This window comes from Hippoglossus hippoglossus, chromosome 6 (assembly GCF_009819705.1).
Source record: "Hippoglossus hippoglossus isolate fHipHip1 chromosome 6, fHipHip1.pri, whole genome shotgun sequence".
Taxonomy (NCBI): domain Eukaryota; kingdom Metazoa; phylum Chordata; class Actinopteri; order Pleuronectiformes; family Pleuronectidae; genus Hippoglossus; species Hippoglossus hippoglossus.
The window spans coordinates 18,585,266-18,606,481 of NC_047156.1; the positions used below are offsets into that span (position 1 = coordinate 18,585,266).

Genomic DNA, 21,216 nt, shown 5'->3' on the forward strand with positions numbered 1-21,216 from the left:
AGTTTCTCAGGACCTGAGTGCACATTAAAGAATTGAAAGACAATAAAAAAAAGCAGCAGTTTTAAAAGACAAGTCCAACTATCAGAAAGTGCAATCAAGTTCCTGTGTTAAAATGATTTAAAAATAATTAGGACATATGGTAGGCATTATACATACAGGTTTAAAAGTAAAGGCAGCTTATTGTGCAAATTCCATTTTATTTAGTCTTTTTCCCTGTTTTTATTATAATTTCTAAGTTGTTTTTATTCTTACTCTTAGCTAGATATCACATTGTCAGCATTGTTATTTGTTTTGTCATATTCTTGACTCATCAGTCAAATGTGAAGCACTTTGAACTGAACTAACCTGTGTGAAAGGCCCTATACAAATAAAGTTTGATTGATTGATTGATTCATGTAGATCGGCCAAGTTAGTGGGATCTTCTTAGTGGGATAATCCTTCAGGAAATACAGTTTTAAACACACTTGTTAAGTATCAAATATGTGAACATATTTCATTTGTGTAATGATGGAAAGTGACGGAAGAAATATTCACATCCTGTAAAAATAGCAACACCACAAATTTCTGCATTAAATAAATCTGTCAACACCACTATTGCTTTATCACAAATAAGGGGAATAAACTAAGGTGGAAGAATTAATATTAATTGTATTCCTGTAATTCATTGACGAGGTGGAGCTGAATTTTTTTTCTTTCACTTCAGTGTCTATTTAAAAGTTGTTCTTGAGCTTCACGCGCAGATGGAGTTTCCTCAGTTCCTCAGAGTGTTTCAAAAATGAGGAAAAATAAAACCTGAACATTTTTTATTTAATGGCAATAAAATCAAACTCCATCTCCAGAAGAAGATCACGTGATATGATTGAAAGTTCCAGAACACCTCCTCTAGCAAATGGACCAAGAGTTGTCATCAGTGATCATGAAGTGGTGGAGTAATTTCTGTACCTCTCTATAATAAGGTGCCATTTATAAAGGGTTAATACGTTCTTGATAAATTACTTTATTAAAGTTAATAAGTCATTAATAAGAACTACTGTTGAGTTGCAAAGCTGTCATAAGCCAACTGATATGACCAATTAACATTCCTTTTTATAAAAGTGTTGCCAAATGACATTTATATAACAACTTACTGTACATTGATTAAAGTTAATCAGCATTAAAACTGTGTTATTACAAAATAAATAACCGAACCGGGATTTGAACCAAGAACCTTGTTGCTGTGAGGTGACAATGCTACCCATGCATCCTAGTGGGGGAGCATGGTAATGCAATTTTTATTTTACAACTTAATCAAGTCCTAATGAAGGGTACCAAATATTCATATGTAGCTAAGTAAATAAGTTCTTATTCTATAATGATTACATAAACCGAAGTCAAGAGATAAATGTAAACAGAAATACTTTATTTCACTATTGCACAATAACAAGCTTGGAAAGAAACAAAATTACAAAAAAGAGAAATGGAACCAAAATCTACAAAGCACCACATAATATAGACGACTCATAAATGTTTCAACGAAACCTTATGCTAACGGCCTGTACTCTACCTAAGATATCATCATCATCATTAAGAATTTAGAAATCAGCAAAAATGTCTGGACATCAAGCACAGTCATGCCAGTAATAGTAATATCTTACAGATTCATGTGGCGATGGTTCAGAGTGGGAGGGGGAGGTGATCCTTAAAGGTTCACTGTACGTGTTGAGACAGAGCAGAGAGAGAGAGAGAGAGAGAGAGAGAGAGAGAGAGAGAGAGAGAGAGAGAGAGAGAGAGAGAGAGTGGGTTCGAGGGAACTGTAGTCCATCGTCGGTTTGGTATGATATAGATCTGCATTTGGTATAAAGAAGAGTTGAGGAGGCAGACGTGGGTCACAAGAGTATTTGCAAAAAATACTTTTAATGCTTTTCAATGAGCTACCAGGTGGGTGGAGATCCCCATGTAGAATATGGTAAAAAGAAACCAGCGGAAAAGTACCTGAAGGGTAGATTTGTACATTTGTCTGTATCCTACAATGTGAAGTGTTATGATCAGCTCCCCCCATCCAGCTGGTTGAGCACTTACTCCAATCCTAATACGCAAACACCGTTTGACCCACGCCTGTGAGGAGGACAGTGAAGAGACACAGGGGCGGTGATACTATTTTTTGTTTTTTTTACATGGAAAACACTGTACAGGTGCCTTCAGATCTGCCAGGACTAAAGGCACATGGGGTCCACTGAGCAACAGATGTGTCCATTCTGGAAAAGAGAGGAGAGAGAAGAAACACATGAGTGGATTATCGTCACACTTTAACCTCAGGCAAATATCCATTTGAAGCTCCGCTGATAATATTTCCAGGTGGAGACGGCGCTGCGGCATTCTGACTCAGTTTGGCATTTAGGATTCCTCCGGGCGTAATGTCTGCACTGAGCGATCCAGCGTGGCGATACATTCCACTGAGACTACAGATGCGAATGGTCACAGAATCTTTCTGCTTTAAATTTAGGAGGCTGATAAACTCCCTGGTTGTCTGAAGGTTTGCAGGGACAGTGCTGGATGTGTTATATCACCAAAGAGACAAGGTTCAAAAACACTAGGGACATATTCTCATCTGAAGGTGTATATCTTTCTTGATCTAGTTAGTTTTTTGATTTCACTTTGCAATTTAGTGAATACACTAAATAATTTTGTATGACATATGTATGTCCTGTGCTCATTCTAGGGGAGCTGCGTCTACCTACACTTGACATTGATTGGTTGTCTTTCCTTTTGAATGGAGAAAATTATTTGACTGGTTCCTTTTGTTAATGTTGTTGTAACGGTTATATTATTATGGTCTTATTACCACAATCATCAACTACAGGTGTAGTACTCGACACTAGTTCAGATGAGCCAAATGAAATTCCTCATCATTCAAACATATCGTCTTACAATTCCTTTTCTTCTTCTATTGTTTAACGCTGTCTAAATATACTGGTCCGAAGTCCAAACTATCTAAAAAAGTGTTTTCATGCTGTAAACAAACCAAACCAATGGTTTTTAGTTGATTCAGGACCAACATCCCCCTTTTGGTCGGACTACATTTTGGTCTGTTGGTCTGAGGCACCTTCACACCTGTTTCTCTGGTTCAGGCTGAACTGACAAGTGTGAAGGTCCGGACCAAACAAGGTAGGTGTGAAAGTGTCCTCAGTCTGAGTTCATTCATTTGAATTCAATCTAAATCTTTGACATCTTTTGAAAGCTGGTAGACACACTGAATATGTATCAGTGTGTATGTTGGGAATGGCTGCTGTCCTCTGTCTAAGATGTGGAGATCATTGCCAGGGAAGCAGGGGGGAGAATATTTTCTCCTAAAGACTCAGGATAAGGACTCAGTCGGGGCTGCTGCTGGATTAGTGCTGAAGCTGGGGAAACAACTTGTGCTCACAACAGGTAATGGAGTGGCTGTGCACCTGCATAGTTCACTCTCTGGGATTATTCTACAAAACTCCACAACTCTTAAAAACAAAAAGTTGTGGAGGGCAGCAAACTCCACCTGATTTACTAGAACCAATTATACGAGCGTGTCCCAGTGTTCTAGATAAGACTATCTGAGGCTCCATACATTGTAAGTACTGCATGTGCAAACATGTCTGCTTGGTTAACACGGAGCGGAGGAGAGAGCAGTGTGACTCCCTGCTGTAGCTGAACCAGAGGACGAGGAGCTGACGGATGTTTGCTCAGAGCGGGATGCTCTGGGTCTGAGGTCTCACTTCTTTTTTAATTAAGGGGACAGTTCAACATTCTCGGAAATATGCATATTGTTTTTGTCTGAGAAAGAGATACAAAGATCAATAAAATAAGATAAAATATATAAAATATCCGTACAATATGGAATTACAGCCAGCACATGGCCAGCATAAGTATAATACATGGAAACAGCCGACTTGTCATCGCTGTGAGGTTGCCAGGCAACAAGCAGTGACTTCGGGTAGTTATATCTCCCATTATTTTTACACTTTTAGGACTTTTTATGACACAGGTATTTGAACGGACATAATGAGGGACATAATGGGTAATATAATGAGCTTTCGAGATTCCAGTCTTCATTTAAAGTTATGTTAACTGGGTGTTGGCTGTGGTAGACAGATATTAGCTGTGTCTCAATTCAGAGGCTGCATTTAAAGACTGATGGTGTCAGTCTTTTATGGCTCCTTCCAATATGGCCAACCAATGCGTCCTTTCTACCCTGAGCAACGAAAGCTCCAATGAGTGGATCTTCTCAGGGGCCAATCTATCCCAGGATTCATTGCGCTGACAGTTCTTTAAAGGGATAATGGCGGCAGCAAGCGAAGACCAAAATGTCCGATAACAACACTTGTAAATATCTTATTTAAACTCAACCTAACAACCTACGTTACAAATTTTTATGAAACCAAGGGGCATTAAAATGTTTTATTGTACAAATTTCAAATGCAGCTCTGTTGCTAGGCAGCAGCAGTAAAGGCGGGGCAAGCTGGAGATGCAAATCCTGGAAATACTCTGGAGACCAGACCGTCTTATTTCGGTTTGGCCTTAGCCGTCTATGCAGTCCATGAAGGCTGCCTCCTTTGTGGACTGCATAGACCGCTTCCTGCGAAGGAGGCGTTCTCCGCATTGGGCCACAGGTACAGTCGTGGGAAGCAACAAAAAAACAACAAGTGCATTTCCCAAAATGTCAAACTATTGATTTAAAAAGGAGCAGTAATAGGACACTGTCAGTATTCTTGCTAGTAAATATAAATGGCACATGGGACACGATACATGACTTTTTCATTTCAAAGCCAATTATTCTCAAATATCTTTTATTTATTATATTCTCTGACAGAAAACAGCATTTGTCACATCTATCACTGTAACTTTGTTTTATTTAAGGAAGTGATTGGGATTAGTCAAGTTATTAAGCTCCTTTTTTGTTCCCTCCTTTAAAATTTGGGTAAATATGTCTCCTTTATGTTCATAAATTTTGTGTGCACATCACAATTTACAGACATATTTATCACCATGTGTAATAAATGTAAAGTCTGCACCAAAATGTCTCAATTCACAAAACATTTTTCCTCAGAGTCTCATCTGCCACTGACCCCCTCACACTGTAATATGCCGTCTCAGGGCTGCCTGCAGGGCTGGCACCTTACCTTGCACTGGCACAGAGTGCACTCGGTGCCATGTTTGATCCAGGAGGAGCCACTGAAGCGTGAGATGTTGTGCTCGTCCGTGCACGTCTTGGTGATGTCGTTGCGGATGGTGTCGGCCAGGCAGGGGTCGGTGACACAGCGGGGACAGCACTCGCCCTCGGGCACCACGGTAAACTCACAGTCCACGGGTGGACACGGCAGAGGCCAGCAGTCCACCTGCCCTTGCTGCGAAGGTGGAGGGGGGACATTTGGAGACGGACAGATAGAGAGAAGGAGTTAAAAAGGAGGGACTTTTTCAAATAACCAGTTTTCTCCTGACGCTTTTTATTTGCATGCTGGAGGGAGCGACTCCACTTGATGAAAAAAAGAAAAGAAAGTTGTTAAGGTACCTAGAAAATATAGATGAGCGGAGCAATCTTCCAACACAGTCAGCATTTTTTTTCAGACGGTGGAGGTAAATGCTCCAGTGTTTTAATTGACTTGTTCTAGTCCCCCCCCTCTTGTTGTCGTCCCTCTATTAATCTCTCAGCAAACTTTCAGCACAGAAAGCCTTATTGGATTTCTCCTGCTGCCATTTTCTCTTGGCCTGAGAAAACGTGTCGTAAATAAATTTTGACCAACTCTACAAATCCTATCCGCTGTAATGCTATATCACTCTGGCCTGACCCACTTCTGCTTACGCTGTCATCCGTGAGCGTTTTCTGCTTCACGCCTTAATGCAGCATGAAATATGAGCCCGGAATTTATATGTTCAAACACACAAGGAGATACAAAAGACACACACACACACACACACATAAAGTTACAAGAGGCTTGATGCAAGTGTCCCACCGCGGATATTTAATATCACTGAAAATCGTGCGGCTCAGCATTTCAGAAATGTTGCTGTAAATTAGCCCGGCGGTAAAGCACTTGCTCACGTAGCGCTAATGCCCACTCTCACCCTCCATGTAGTGTGTAAACAACTGAAGTGGGGAAGGAATCTTTGACTGTAGCCAGAGGGAGACACCAAGCGCAGCCTCGGTATCTTCCCCACACTGCGATAAGGGAGACAGTCATATTTGTCTCTTTATGCAGATGTGGCCTATGATCACAGAGGAGAAAGATTTGCCGCACAATCAGCTTCTTTTTTCCGCCTTTCGAACAGAACAACTGTGGCGTGTTCACTTGATCCAAGTTAAACTGAAGCCGGCGATTTCCTTTGCTTTCTGATATTTCAGGAGGTTATCGTTTTTAATCTGGATTCAATCAGTGTCCCCGGTATCCCACTGCAATTTAACATGAGTGCCTTTACATGGACTGATGTAAGGATGTGTGTAATGGTACAAAGTGCCTCCAGCATATTCAAATCTAGTGACATTTATCTTTCACTGGGAATTAGCGCGCTCCATTCTTTCATGTGCCTCGACCTACAGTCGCTGGGGAACTCAATGCTTCTCTGATCTTCTGGCGATTTAACAAGATAGCAAATCACAAAGTGGCCCAGGTGTGCACCGTCTGCAAAGGCCACGTTCTTGATTCCAAAATGTTTGCACGCCTATCAGAGGAGGATTCGCATCTCGGTCTGGGGAGAGTATTTTGGCCGTCCGCCCGCTGTCACTGTGTATTTTAAGGCCCCCCCACTGAGCCTGCATGGCCGTGGCTCTGCTAAGTGTAGCAGCGTTCAAGGTTCATTTCACGCCACTGGAACCGCTGCACGGTATCGCACAGCGGCCCCTCGCCCTATCAAGCGCTGCTCTTTGGCCGCTGGTGCTGCGCTTCGCGTGTGTGTCTCTGCATCTTTAATTGATGGGATTTCATGTGCGTTTGCGTGGATGCATGAAAAGGATATGTTGCCGTGGTGACAGGTGTGCCTACATTCTCAAACATGAGTACATGCGTGTGTACACATGTATATATCCTCGTGTTCCCTAATCCTTGCGTGAGCTCTGCTGCTGCGACGGGCATTACCGCGTTCCCAAATATGTTTGTGTCTGCTTGTGTCAACATATAAGTGCAGACTGTGAGAGAGGGAGCGAAGCCGAGCGAACCCATTTTCAACCGACTGTTCTTCCCCGCCGCCGCCTCTCAGCTGAGCAGTGATTTTCAAGCTTCTCTGTAATGGTTTGCTGTAAGAAAACCAGAAATCTGCCCTTGGGTACTGGGCATCTGGACCGCGCTACAATGGCGGGGATAGGGGGGATGAAATGGCATCGCTGTTTTCTACTCAGACCATAAATCTGTCAGAGTGCAGCCAAGTTACATTAGCTACGAGTACGGCTGATCTTTAGAAGCGACAAACAGTGAGGGGGGGTTAAAAGAAAAGAGGAAAAGGAGTTGCAAAGTGCTCGTCTTGAGTTCCACAGAGGAGATGATTTGTGAGTCACTGAACAGAAGGGGTGACACTGGTGTGGGTGTGCGTTAAAGCTGAGTGTGGGTGAGACGTGGCCGTGCGGCAGGATGTAAAGCATGACATTAGCATTTAATATGCATTTGGCTGTAAAGTGAGAGGGGCGTCACAGGTAGAAGGATTTATTGCTGGTGTCAAGTTGATTGGGGAACACTTCTGAAAGGCTTTCCCGCTGATGGAACAGCCGCATTGTGTAAACCTGTTAAAGATCGACACGGCAGAGGGAGTGAGCAGCATGTGTGTGTGTTACTGCGAAAAAGTACACAATGTTATTTTTGTTTAGTGTGAGAAATAGGAGTGCACGTAGAGGACACTCAAAGCCACAGAAACACACTGGCAGCAAATAGTCATCAATCAACAAAACCACACAACCTTCTCTTAACGCACACACAAGCACGCACACACATGCACACAAACCCCCCCCCACACACACAGAAGGTGCACACTGTTACACTCTCCGACTCTTGAAACACAAACCTCCTGTTCTCTTAACCTTGGAAGTACCCTTCACTGAAATGTATAATTCCATCACAGCAGACAAACACAGAGGGTCTTTTGAATTCTTTAAAAATGGCACTAATCACCCTCTCTCCCTTTCTTCTGCTACGAGATGAAAACAAATCTTTTCTGCAACCTTTCCTATTCACCTCCTCCTCACTCCGGCCGCAAAACTTCTCTCCTTGACTTTCTTCACAGAGCACATCTCTCTATCTGAGAGCATTTCCATGGAGACTGGCATATTTGTTGAATTTCTTTGTGGCACTTCAATGGACGCTCATGTTTTTCGCTCTCGCCGTGAAATAGCTCTGGATGAAAGCTTCGATTAGAATTCCTGCGACGTAAATTTCATAAACATCACATGTTCCCCTGTACTCACCAGGCATTGACACTGCTGGCAGTTCTCCACCCACGTGTCCCCGCTGCCGTAGGTGAGCAGGCCGTTCTGGTGCAGACACTGGCTGCTCAGGCGGGGGTCACACTCGGGGCAGCAGAACAGGTCGGCGTTGGGGTTGTCGCAGTCGCAGACCATCCTGCGGCACATGACTTGGCCGGCCTGGGCGCAGGGCACAAACACGCACCATCACGTGAGCAAAAACTGAAACATCACAGGGCTGCAGGGTCGTGTGCACAGATTCATATACATGCACAGAGAGGGCCATTTGTTTAATGGGATCATTAAATATGCATGCTGATCGTAAATATTGTAATAAAGGCTGCGTCGCCCATCCCCGAGCAACTGCTTTGAAGCTGATTCGGTCTCAGCTAGAACTACGGCTAAAAGAGATCATGAGATATATATATTCTGAAAGCTGATGCAGAGCAGTTCTCCAGGAGTTCCTGGTCGTCAGTGTGGTGTTTGAGGAAGACTTACTTTGCTGTCTTGTTGTTGTCTCAGTGATTTAAGAAGCTTTTCAAATGTGAGAACATTTTTTCGAGCAAAAATGTCCCAAATTCTTTGGTTCTACCTTATAAAATGTGAATATTTACTGATTTTCTTTGCTTGTGATTTTAAACCAACTTATCTTTTGGTTTTCGAGCCATGGGCAGACAAAATGAAATATTTGTAAACACCAGTCTGGGCTTTGAGAAACTGCAATGGGGATTCTTTACCTTTCTCTGACAGGATAATCTGCGGGCCCACAGACACAATACTACAGATCCTAGATATACAGTGGGTAAGATGTGAATTTAGGAACAGGTTCTACTTGTTGCCTTTATATCGACTCTCTTTTAGGTGTTATTTACAAACAGGAAGAGTACGTTTAGTTTGGAGGAGATTTATCACAGGTCGCTTCTTCTTGTGACTGTCAGAAACCACAAAACTAAACACTTTAAACAATGCAATACTCCAATTGTCAGTGTAATCTCAGTGTCTGTCCATGTGCATCCTTTTTTAAATGCTATGAATCCTGTTTACATTAGATCCATTGATTTATTTAACATTATTGTTGAGTTCTGGTCATGGGACTGTTATATATTTATTTATATTATATCTCAACGAAACTATCCTGCTTAAATAAAGGTTCAATATAAGTATGTTAACCAAAAATCAATGTTATGATCAGAGACGATTATACAGATTGACCTCACACAGAGCAGTCTGCAGTAAATCAATATTAGTAGATAAAAAACAAATATTTAAAATGTTTCAATGTGCGTAGTTTTTTCTTTACTGTCGCCAATGACCCCCAAATTTTTACTGCAAATCAAATAAATGTATTTACTTTTTCTTTTTTTTATGTTTAAGAAATTAGCAACCTCCACTAACAAATGCGTTGATGCGGTTGACCCCGCCCTCCTGCTGCTCCCAGGAGACTGAAACACTGAACACATGATGTCATTGTGGACAACACCCAGTCTTTGTCTTCTCTCTGATGTTTGACCTTGGTTTCCCCTGTAACTTAGTTGCTGCAGTCCATCTAATACCCAGCTGTGCCTCTGCCCACCGCCAAAACAATAACATGTTTACTCCTCTGCTCCTTCAGCTGCTCAATACCACTAATTTTGACAGGCAGCTCTTCAATCTCTCCAATCAATTAATATGACTCATTTAATTAGGGAGCCATTTCTGCCCTGGTCCTTTGTAATCAAATGAATAATTTGCCGCTTGATCATTCACTACCGACACTAATCCACTATAATCACCTTCCACTACTGCCAGACACTCGGTATTAGGTTGAGTGAAATGCTAAAATGCAAAGCGTGACTGGTCCGTGACCTGATGTTCAGGAGGGTTGATTGGGACGATGGGTTGAGTTTTCTAGATCGAATGTTTCCAGAAACCTGGCGTCAAAAATCAATCAAAACAACCAAGTCAAAAGCCTGAGTCCCTGTGGTGGACCTCTAAAAAGACGAGGTCTGTTTGGACTGTGTATGGTCAATGTGGGAAGTAGCTGAAAACTGTTGTGGAACCACAGTACTCCAATAAATATATTCATGACGTTGTTCCACTGTATTTGTGTTCCATGTCATTTCAGCTGGTTTGTCTGGTTGAGTGTTTGTACATCACCTCAAAGAGACAATACATGAACTTGGGTTGTTGGGAGCTTATTGTCCAGTTCAACAGATTTGAACATTTGCGTTCACAGCTCAAAGTGCGCTGCCTTCGTCTGGGTATTAACTGCTGCTTTCTCTGCCGCTCACTGAACACAGAGAGGTGTGGATCTCTATGTTTCTGTACCACTATTTCCATCAGGACTTTATATTTCCATGTACCATGGATACTTCACAACTAGTGATGTATTAAAAAATAAATAAGGAATGGAAACTGGGTCAGTCCATTTTGTTTGTTGATTGATTTGTTTGTTTGCAAGATTTTGCAAAAACTACCAAACCGATTTTCACGAAACTTGCTGAAAGGATGGGACGCGGGCCAAGAGAGAACCCATCAAAATCAGATTTTCCAGGAAATAATTCATGGGAAAAAATCTGGCATATAGCGACTGATACCTATGAGTGTGTGCAATTTGGTGCAGATCCAAATGAAAATCTGCATCTAGCAGATAAATGTGGTTTCATGAGGGGACCGTTTGCTGGAGGTAAACTCAGTGACATTCTAGTGTGGATTAAATTTGTGGCCACTACATGTATTTAATGTATGTTTTTCCTCACTCGTGTCAGATCCCGGTCATAACAGAAATTGTTAGAACAGGCAGTATCTAGATTTATGAATTATACCTCTGCATCATGCTGTTTGATCAAATTATTGACATATTATTAACTGATGAAGTTTATATGGTGAACTATATATTTCCGGCCACATATAAAGTATTTTTTCTCCGCGTATGTTAATTTTCTGTTTGGATTAGCTGAGCCGGCACTGAACCATACAACAACTTTACAGGGGGACCACACAGTTGGCAATAATTATTAATAATTAGCACTCTGGGTGGTTTGGCACTTTGATCCCTATCATATTGCAAATATTGATTTCACCTATTGTGAATATAAGACATTTATAAGTGCAGCTTTGAGAACATGTATCTACTTATCATGACTGCGTGAGCTGAGTGAATGAAACATGAACAAAGAAATACTGGATTTGGGACTTTTACTGTGAAAATCCTTTTAAATGTCAACTAGATGCAAATTTACACATCAAAATGTCCTAATCTGATGTTATTATGCATTTATCCAGAGTTAGTGAATCCAGTGATTGTCACAAATTCAATAAAATGTTGGTTTTATGCATCATCTACTTGAACACAGTATTCTTCCAAATGTCAGTGACTGCTTAAAGAGGAACAGCGTGTTGACAGCACAAGAGGTAACAGGTTGACAACTGCCTTGTTGCTCTTAGGCTGAGAGAGAATAAACAAAGGAGAAGAAATGTAACGAGTAGTTGGGTACACATGCAGTAACACAGAGAGAACATCCTTAGTCGAATATAAAAAGCACAGAGCACATTTTCTCTGTTCCAATGCTTCTCGGCTTATTTTTTGTCATATCCCCCTCTCTGCCCGTTTCCACTAACCCGTCCCCCCTCTGCTTTGTTTTCTCTCTCAGCTTTTCTTTGTCTCCATGTCCACCTCCCTCTGTTTCTCACCTGACAGGAGCACACGGAGCACCTATCGCTGTCCAGCACCCAGATCTGCCCACTGTGCTTAACCTTGTTGTCATGGATACAGTCGCCGGTGCAGTTGTGCCCGTGGGGGCACCGGCAGTCGTAGCCTCCGTCCAAGTTGAAGCACACTGTGTCGTTGGCACAGGTGTTCCTCCCCGTCTTGCATTCATTAATGTCTGTGGAGGGCGCAGAAGAAGATGACATCACACATACGCTCGGCACAAATAACACAGTTCTCATGCTCGACCTGTGTTTTCTTTATTGTAAGTCTGGTGATGTTGCTTTGGAAACAAACACACAGGGTAAAAGAGCCTGTCCTGTCGCAATATGGTTACACACTCAACACGTTTCAATGAGATGACACGCTTTGTTGTTTTTTGACCCGCTCTGTGCACTCTCAAGTTGCTCAACACGCCCGCAGGCTTCAAACGCGACTGTGAAATGTAGCAACGCAACATCTTCCACATCTAAAGGAAACCACCACAGCACGCAGCTGTAATGTAACCCAGAAACCCACTTTCAGTCAAATTATAACTTTGCTTTGTGAGACGCAGACAGGTTCAGATTTTTGAGAATGCCTTGAATATGCCCCCCCCCCTGCCTCCTTCAACTCAAACTGACAGCCAGGATGGGGTCAACGAGTGGAGCAGCGCTAGCACTATTGTTACAGGCGATGCTTCAATGTTAGTGTAGATTGGGGGTTTCTGTTTTGACAGCTGACACTTCTCCTGACAGGCTGCATCTGAGAGAATGATACAGAAAATGAACAGGCAGCTAAAAGAAAACTGACATTTTGGGGAGAAAGACGCACTGATAATGACGCACCTATCCAAAAATACCATTACGTACACAAGTGCAGGAAAACATCCGATGTTTTTTGATTTATGATGCAGGGTGACTCACACATTTAGAAGGTTTGGTCAATTAAAATGTGCTGTTTTTAGCGCTTTTAATTAGCTTGAAAGAAATAACGAATACAAAAGATAAGACACATTTAAACATTTAAATTTTGACATTTGAATATTTTATTATTATAATCATATAAATGTACGACAGAAAATTAGGGCCACATTAATTGAGTCATAAGTTATAATTTAAGGCTGATGTCATGTTGGAGCAGGAATATCAGAAGATCAGGTCGCCTGTGCTAAGTTGTATTTGAGTATATTTCACATATAACGAAATACAGACTTGGAGGAAATTGCTTTTTTTGTGGAGGAGGAAACGTTTGGTAGTGGTCGACTGGGAGGTGATCATGGTTACAGTTGTATGATATTCAAAGAGGTTTCATACTTTTTCAAGAAACAATGAAATTGGTTCAAGAAGTTGGATCCAGAAGAAGTGAAACTCCAGTGAGCACTGGATCTCCTTGCTGCTTATTTCCATATTCTTTATTCTCATAATAGGCTATAATGACTTTTTGTGTAGTTAATTTGACTTTATTCTCATAATGACCTTTTTCATTAAACTTTATTCTCGTAATATTATGACTTTCTCTCAATTCCAACTTGATACTCGTAGTATTATGAATTTTTCTTTTTTTATAAATTACAAATCTATTCTCGTAATATAACAACTTTCTTCTCATCTATGACTTTATTTTTTCATGACAAATTGATGTTTTCACAATATGACCTTTATCAATGAAACTGTTTTACATGTGATTTGTGTTAAAAATTGAATTCCCCTGACTTATCAAAGTTGCTATCTTAAAATTTGAGGACAAGTCAAAGTTTTTCTTTTCTCCACCAGACATGACATATTTGTGTAAAATAAAGGTGGGCCACTGACCTACACACGATTCCCCACTGGCAGAAAACAAGCCGTTGTCATGGTAGCCATCGCGACATTCACAGTGGTACCAGCCGGGCAAGTTGACACAAGTAGATTTGCTATCACACTCCACAAAGCCGTCCGCACACTCATCAATATCTGAGGAGAGGAGAGGAGAGGAGAGGAGAGGAAAGAGGAGAAGAGAGGAGAAGAGAAGAGAAGAGAAGAGAAGAGAAGAGAAGAGAAGAGAAGCACATTCAATCAGGATCATGTTGGTCTTGAGAAATATGCTCCATTCTTGCCTGGTAGGCATTTGCAATTGACTGATTCATAATTGATAAAACAACGTGTCTGGCATCACAGTGAATCCAGTCCATGGGTTTTATTGATCAAGCATGGCTGCATGGCCAGAGACGGACATGTGCATCAATAAAAGATAGCAGGGAATGAATGAAACTAATATAACAAGACTATTCTTAGAAGCCACGCATGTAACAGGCTTGTGTTTTTGAAATCCTACACAGTCTCTTCCTCTGACACACGCAGGCACACAGATACTGTGCGCTCGCGTTTTATTACACTTTGCTTGATCGTAAAGGAGTTTCTCTGATGTGAAGTGTGAAGAAGCTCAGTAAAGGGTCTGAAACTTCTTCTATCGTAGCCCGTGGGTGGCTGTCAATAGGTGGAGCCGGTGTTTGTTTGCACACAGCTGCACTCAGGAGCAATCCCCGACTCTGCCTCCTTCTTCAGCGCTTGTCTTCGATTACGCACCCCGACTTCCCCCCTCTGTGAATTGTATTTTTTCCTCCTGCACGATTCTCTTCGTCTCTCCTTTTATCTGCGTTTCCTTTCTGTTTCCAGCTGGCCAACGTTCAGCCCTTTTCATGTCAACAAGGAACCCTGCAACTTTCCTACAACATCAGCCAAGCACAATACACTGTAATTTTCAAACAATGAGCATAATATGCCCATGAGAGACAGATCGCTCTGATATTTCAGCTTATATTTAATTAAACCAAGGGCCGGGCCCACATGAGAGAGGGTATAAATCCTGTTATTACACAGTGGGGCTAAATATGTTGGGCCCAGACATGCACAGTGATTAAATGTGTCTGCGTATAGCCAATGATGGCTTTTTTATGATGGTGCATGATGCATGATGCTCCGCTCTCATTATGAAAATGGCAGTGTGCCGTGTCTGACCTTCTCTACGACTGCCTGAGACAGTATCCCCCACAGAGAGACAGGCAGACGGGCTCATGGTCCCCCACCACCCAGGCAGTAATGGGATTAAGATCTATTGGCTAATGAGCCCTCAGCCTTTTAATAGAATTTCTGCAGCAGATTAAGCGTTGATCAAATGTCCCACAGATTAGGGCTTTATCTGTTTAAAAATTACCCGCATTAGTCTGAGGTTGGCAAAAAAAAAAAAAATGAACTAACTTTTTTTCTGTTTTCCACTGGTCTGGTTCAAAAGGCTGCATCTGTTGGTGTGGTAGACTTCTCATGTAAGTGCCTTCACACTTTTTCTCCATCTTCAGATAAAGTACAGTAGTGGTCGGCAACTAGGTCCAACCACAGGTCAAAATCGGCACCAGATCATTTTAATAATTAGATTTGTTTTATTTCAACGTAGCGTATTATCACATGCAGGCGGACTGACCCACGGCCGCGGCTGATCTCTGTCATGGCATCAACATTTATAGAATCCCTTCCTCTTTGGCAAGTTGTCTTCAAAGTAAAAGCACAACGTTGGTTGCTGTAATGCTTTCTATCTAGCTGAATTACAGAGCTATATATATATATATATATATATATATATATATGTGTGTTATATATATATATATATATATATATATATATATATATATATATGTGTGTGTTATATATATATATATATATATATATAAAACACAGACCAGGAGAACAGTCCATTCAACACAGAGACAGGTTTAGAGCGGACACTGCACTATCTTGTCCAATTACATTAGTTCGGTGAGAGCAGAGCACCTCATCCCCCCCCCCCCCAACAACACAGCAACAGCAGGTTAAAAGGACACTGCTTAAAACGCTTGAGTCTACAGCTAATGCTGTAAATGTCCTATCTTTGAAAATCTAAATTCTCTTGCCTCCTGACGACAGATATCCAATGCTCTTTGTTGCCTGTGAATGTCAGTGTGATAAAAGCACGGGGGCTTTTAAGGGGCAAAGCTGCACAAGGTGTCTTGCCAGTATATTAAAAAATCAAGTAGAACTAGTTTGAATCATCTTCCTCTCCCAAATAAGGCTGTAGGAGACTGTTCAAAGTAGAACTGAGCAGTCAGTTACTATTTATAACAGACGCTGATGGTGAGGCAAATCTAAAAATATGCAAATGGGTTATTTTCAGACGGTTTCATTCAGGCGTTTTAAAAGCTCCACTGTCTGGCTACAACAACAGAGGGTTACACCCTCAACTAAAGATTTGTCATTTTCTTGTTTTTTAATCTGAGCCAAACCTGTCAGATGCAATTATGGCATGATGCTTCTCAGGCTGCTGTCAAGTCAAATTTTTTAAAAGCGCTGCTGAGTTTTAGGGCCGTGAAACTCGCTGTTGTCGCAACCCAACGAGATTGAATGTGTGAGGTACGGCAGAGATACAACGCGCTCGCAAAAGGTCTCCCCCCTTCTCTTTTATCATCCCGCGTAAATGATAATAGACAATCATTGTAATTAAGTCATCAAAAATGACAATAAGACAAGACCGCCGCTTGAAAGCTCCGTCTCGACTGAATCGCGAGGCTTTTGCTTTTGTCAAATCATAGATGTGAATAGTGTAGCATTGTCGCTTGTTAAATCATGTCATGTTTTCCCTCACTCCACTCTAGCTAAAAATGAAAAGAGATGACACAAACAAAATAAAACCCATCTTTGTGAATCTCTCTCGGAGAGGTCACGGCCACAGAGGAAGAGTTATTTAGAATTTACCTTCAGAGGTGGCTGAAAGACACGGTGGCTGACAGAGAACTACCCACACAAAGAGAGGAGGAGGAGGACGGGCATAATAGGAAAGAGACAGAGGTGAAGGAGGAGACAAGGAGGGGCGAAAGGAAGATGTAGGAAGAGGAGGAGAAGGAGCCACGTTGGGAGAGTTTTCCTACTCGTTATCCTGAGTGGCAGCCTGGAAACAAGAGCTCTATTAAGGCAGCTCTGAGAAGACAAAGTAAAGAACAAGTGGACTGTCTTTCCTCTGCAGCCTCCTGGGCTTGTTAAGCCGCTGTGCACCCCCTCCGTTCTTTCTTCATCCTCTGCCTTCGCCTCTCCACATGTTCCATTTTCAATTCACCTGTCGATCTGCGTTCCAAATTTGCGATGCCCCCATCATCAACCCCCCCCGTCATCCCTGCAGTTTTCTGCTCTTTGAGCCAACCCTGCCCTCCTCTTCTTCATCCCTCAATCCTCCTGTTCCCCATTGTTCCGATCCTGGGCAGGTGCAGTTCTCTGCTTTAACTCACTCATCCCTTTTTCCTTTTTTTTTTCCTTCCTTCCTTCCTTCCTTCCTTCCTTCCTTCCTTCCTTCCTTACCTCCCTTGACTGACAGGTAGCCCCAGGGGCTGGCATACAGTTCTGCTGCGTTGCATTACTCAGTGCAGAACCAGCTCCTGCTGCCACACGTACATTCACCCGTACAATAACCTAATTCAAACTGATTTCCATTTCCGCAGAGGTCTACCTGATAATCCTGACTGGCTGCAGCGGGAGGAGTTACTCAGAAAACATCCCTGGATCTCACTGAGCCGTCCCTCCTGCTCTCCGGTCAGATAGCATTTGAAGATAAGTGGATTTTAAAATAAGCGGAATTTGTCATGTCGGATCACATTTACAGTGACGGTTGAGAGAAAAGGCTGCAGTCAATAATAGTGTATACACAGCTTTTATTGGCTATGGAAATGGATTGTGGATCCCCGTTCTTTTTTATATACCGTAACGTGTAATTGAGTGATTGTCACTGGTCCTCAGTCTTCATTAAGGGAAAGTATGGACTCGAATAATCAATCAGTCACCTGAGGCAAATTGAGTTACACACTGGGTTCCTGATGAGGAAACAGACACCGAAACGCAAATCCATATCTGCGAGCACTTGAATGGGAGAGTGGATGAGCACTTGTGGCAAATTGGAAACGAGCCCTGTGAACAATCGGTGGCTGCAAGCGCGCACAGATTGCAATCGCTCCGGATCACTTACCTGTAGCTGTTAAACCAGAATTTTGACGGCTGCTTTTTGCAGTGTGTGAACGTGAATTTCAGAAGTTTCATTTTTGAAAGGTTTCTATAGATGAGAATTGCTGCTTTAGCTTCAGAGTGGGAGGATGGATGTATGTGTTTGACTGACAGCTGAGCCAGCAGGGGAAATGAGACACAGTATAAACAAACCTCTGTTGGAAACAGCTACTTTACCTTGTAGCTATAGAGCCAAGGAGCTGTGCTAGCAGAAGCCTTTTAAGCTTCACTAATCACTATATTTACATTCAGAATTATTATATTATTTAAAGCTTTTAAATGCAACATAAACACTTTCACTTATTGTGACTAACCCTCATGAATCACACATATCAACCTAAGCTTTACTGAGCATTTAGCATCCTTCAATGTCCTGCTCTTCCAGACCATAATTGTACTGTTTTGGTCAGGGGAGGATCCAGGGGGCAGGGCCAGGGGGGCACTGGCCACAGCTGTAATCTCATTAAAAAACTAGTCACTTACTATAGAATGTATATGACACTGTATTGTGAACTTTATTTCTTAAGCTTTTTTGAAGTTCACAAAGTGCTTGGACAAGGAATGACTTAAATTTGCACCTCAGAGAATCAGGAATTATGCACGGATGTTGGACATGTAATTGGCCCCTTTATGGCCCCAGATTGAGAAAAATCCTAAATCCACCACTGGGTTTGATTCACTTGTGTCAACGACAGCCACAGCTGCTGTTCCCAGTGAGAAGGTGGTGAAAACCAAATCAGCTGACATGGTTTTAACTAACATCTCTTGAGTGATCTGACCACAAATGGACAGCTCTGAGTACGTCAGTTAACAACTGCCATTAAGATGCATCACCACATGTGTCTCCAGTGACCGCTTGTAATCAATTCTCACTTCCCTGCCTTATACGCACAAAACATGTAAATCCTTTCTGTTCCCAAACACCAAATCATGTTGTTTTTAGCCAGTCTGACATTCAGATGTTTCCGTTGTCTATCGGATGTGTCTTTGTGAGAGAGGGTGAGAGAAACTGGTGACAGGAGCAGCTGAGCAGATCAATGCTCAGCACGCTGCTCTACAATATAAGATTTTCCTCTGTAATGGTCACCATCTGAAATAGTAAATATGTGGTGGTCAATGTTTGGGACACAATGAGAAAATACCTTTGGTTTATTATGAAACTGTAGCAGGTCAGAGGACATCAGCTGAGTAGGCGGTCCTTGACTGTGGCTCAGGACGCACAACCACCTCTGAATGTGGTTTGAGTGATCAGATATCAAATGCCTCTTCAATGCATCCTTGCATTTAGATCTGGACCTAGAGCTGTTCAGTTGTGATCAGATGACCCGAGACAGATGATAATACCAGGTCTGAATGGGGCTGGGATTCAAATTAAACGAGTGCTGATATTACTCAGTGTCTGAAAGGTGAGAAAATATGGCTGAAGTCGACCAAAGACAACCTCAGCTGACTGAAATTGTAGATGCTCTCCAACCAGATCCTGTTGAGTAACCAATCGATCAGTCGAACGCTGGACTAAAGCTTTCGTATAAATATGCATCTGTATGTTGACACGTTCACTTTATATATTTTAAATGTAGCAATAGGTCAAAGTTGTGTTGGTGGATGTTTGGTTGCTCATTCAGCGAGCCAAGATGCAACACAAGACATAATTCCAAGATGATGAGGCTCTAAAGCTAATGTGGGTTCTGGTTCTGTGGCTCTTAATGTGTAACAAGCTGTTAGTCCGTGTCTCTGTCAGTCAAAGATAGAACCGAGACAGTCCCTGCTTCATGTTGTTTATGTGGACTCTTGACTGGTGTATGCACAGATACAGCCGTTCCATAACAAGACCAGGATTTTTCACTTTTGAATAGAGATGTTTCCTCAAAATAGAGCAGATCTGTTTGCTTCAGCAGAGAAAAACCATTCAATGTTGTTACCGTTGTCCTTTACGCCAGTGTAGCTGTCCAGTGCCGGTGCCGTGTGCTGCAGTGCAGCAGCTGCAGCAGTGAGCTCTCCCTGGGAGACGTGTCATTTAGGTAGACGCAGCAGGTTGTGCTCAGCTAAACGACAGTTCCGGCCATTAGCAGGGCCTAATTAAGACACACTAATTATGGGTGATGGAGTGAGTGCTTTGTAAGGCCGTCTCTAAATAAATAATGAATACATAATCATTGTGCTTAAACAAGCCGCTTGAGCTTAAACAGTCACAGCGCCTCGGGCCTTGTGGGTAAATCGAGGAGCAAAGGAGGGAGAGAGGGAGTGCTGCCGCGGTGCATCATGGGAGCTGTCAAGCGGTGGAATAAAATGAATATGGTTTAAAATATTCACTACCTGCGCCTGAGTGTCGGGTGGGAGGTGCCCAGGGGAGATTTCAACTGTGATGAGTCTGTGATGTTTTTTTCTTACCTGCTACGGTATGAGAGACACTATTGCTATTTAAAATGACACAAGGGCAAAGTAACAACTGAGAGCAACTGATCTTCTGTCCAATTTATTATTTTATTCAATGTATTATTTATTGCATAATTTTGTCAGACACGTGTGGCACATCTATATATTATATATCTATTAATTTATAAGTGTGTATTGTAATGATTTATTAGTTTCCTTTGTTTGGTGGATATGTGTCGGGTCTATAAATCAAATACGGTGTCACTCAGTAGAGCACGTACCTCCGCCAAGGCTCGACAGTCCCTTTATAAAACCACATTTAAATTCACTGGATGGAAATTATTTATTTAGATCTGCACCATATTTCACACACTTGTAAATATCAGTTGCCTTAACAATCCTGATTGTTGTCATCAAGATCCATAAATTATTCGGTGTTAAATTTTTAAAACATGAAAAGAAGTGAAAAAACTAATTCCTGCATTCGCCCTCTGATCCAGATACGTATCAACATGTCATGGCTCCTCCCCTGACTCATACCTCAGCCTCCCACCAAGTTTCATTGAAACATCTTCAGTTGTTTTGTGTAATCTCGCTCCCAAACAAACATACCAACACACAAAAAATTATCTTAAAGAATGTGTGTCACTCTGCAGAGGCCATGCCAGGGTCTCCAGGGCATCAGTCAGAGGGGACCTGTATTCATACGGCACCTTTCTTGT

General features: G+C 42.1%; 1 protein-coding gene across 2 annotated transcripts in view; it reads right to left on the reverse strand.

Annotated features, from left to right (window-relative positions):
• Window positions 1-1,378: 1,378 nt before the first annotated feature.
• The window catches only part of nell2a (neural EGFL like 2a), an 87,032-nt gene continuing 67,194 nt past the window's right edge, over window positions 1,379-21,216 (reverse strand). The window contains exons 16-20 of one of the 2 annotated variants that reach the window (XM_034587694.1): window positions 13,877-14,017; window positions 12,068-12,261; window positions 8,399-8,575; window positions 5,133-5,357; window positions 1,379-2,234 (exon numbers count right to left, since the gene is read on the reverse strand). In XM_034587694.1, the coding sequence (XP_034443585.1) occupies window positions 2,193-2,234; window positions 5,133-5,357; window positions 8,399-8,575; window positions 12,068-12,261; window positions 13,877-14,017 (779 nt within the window). In that variant the 3' untranslated portion in view covers window positions 1,379-2,192. The remainder of the gene's footprint in view (window positions 2,235-5,132; window positions 5,358-8,398; window positions 8,576-12,067; window positions 12,262-13,876; window positions 14,018-21,216) is intronic. The other variant, XM_034587695.1, reaches the window with a different exon arrangement.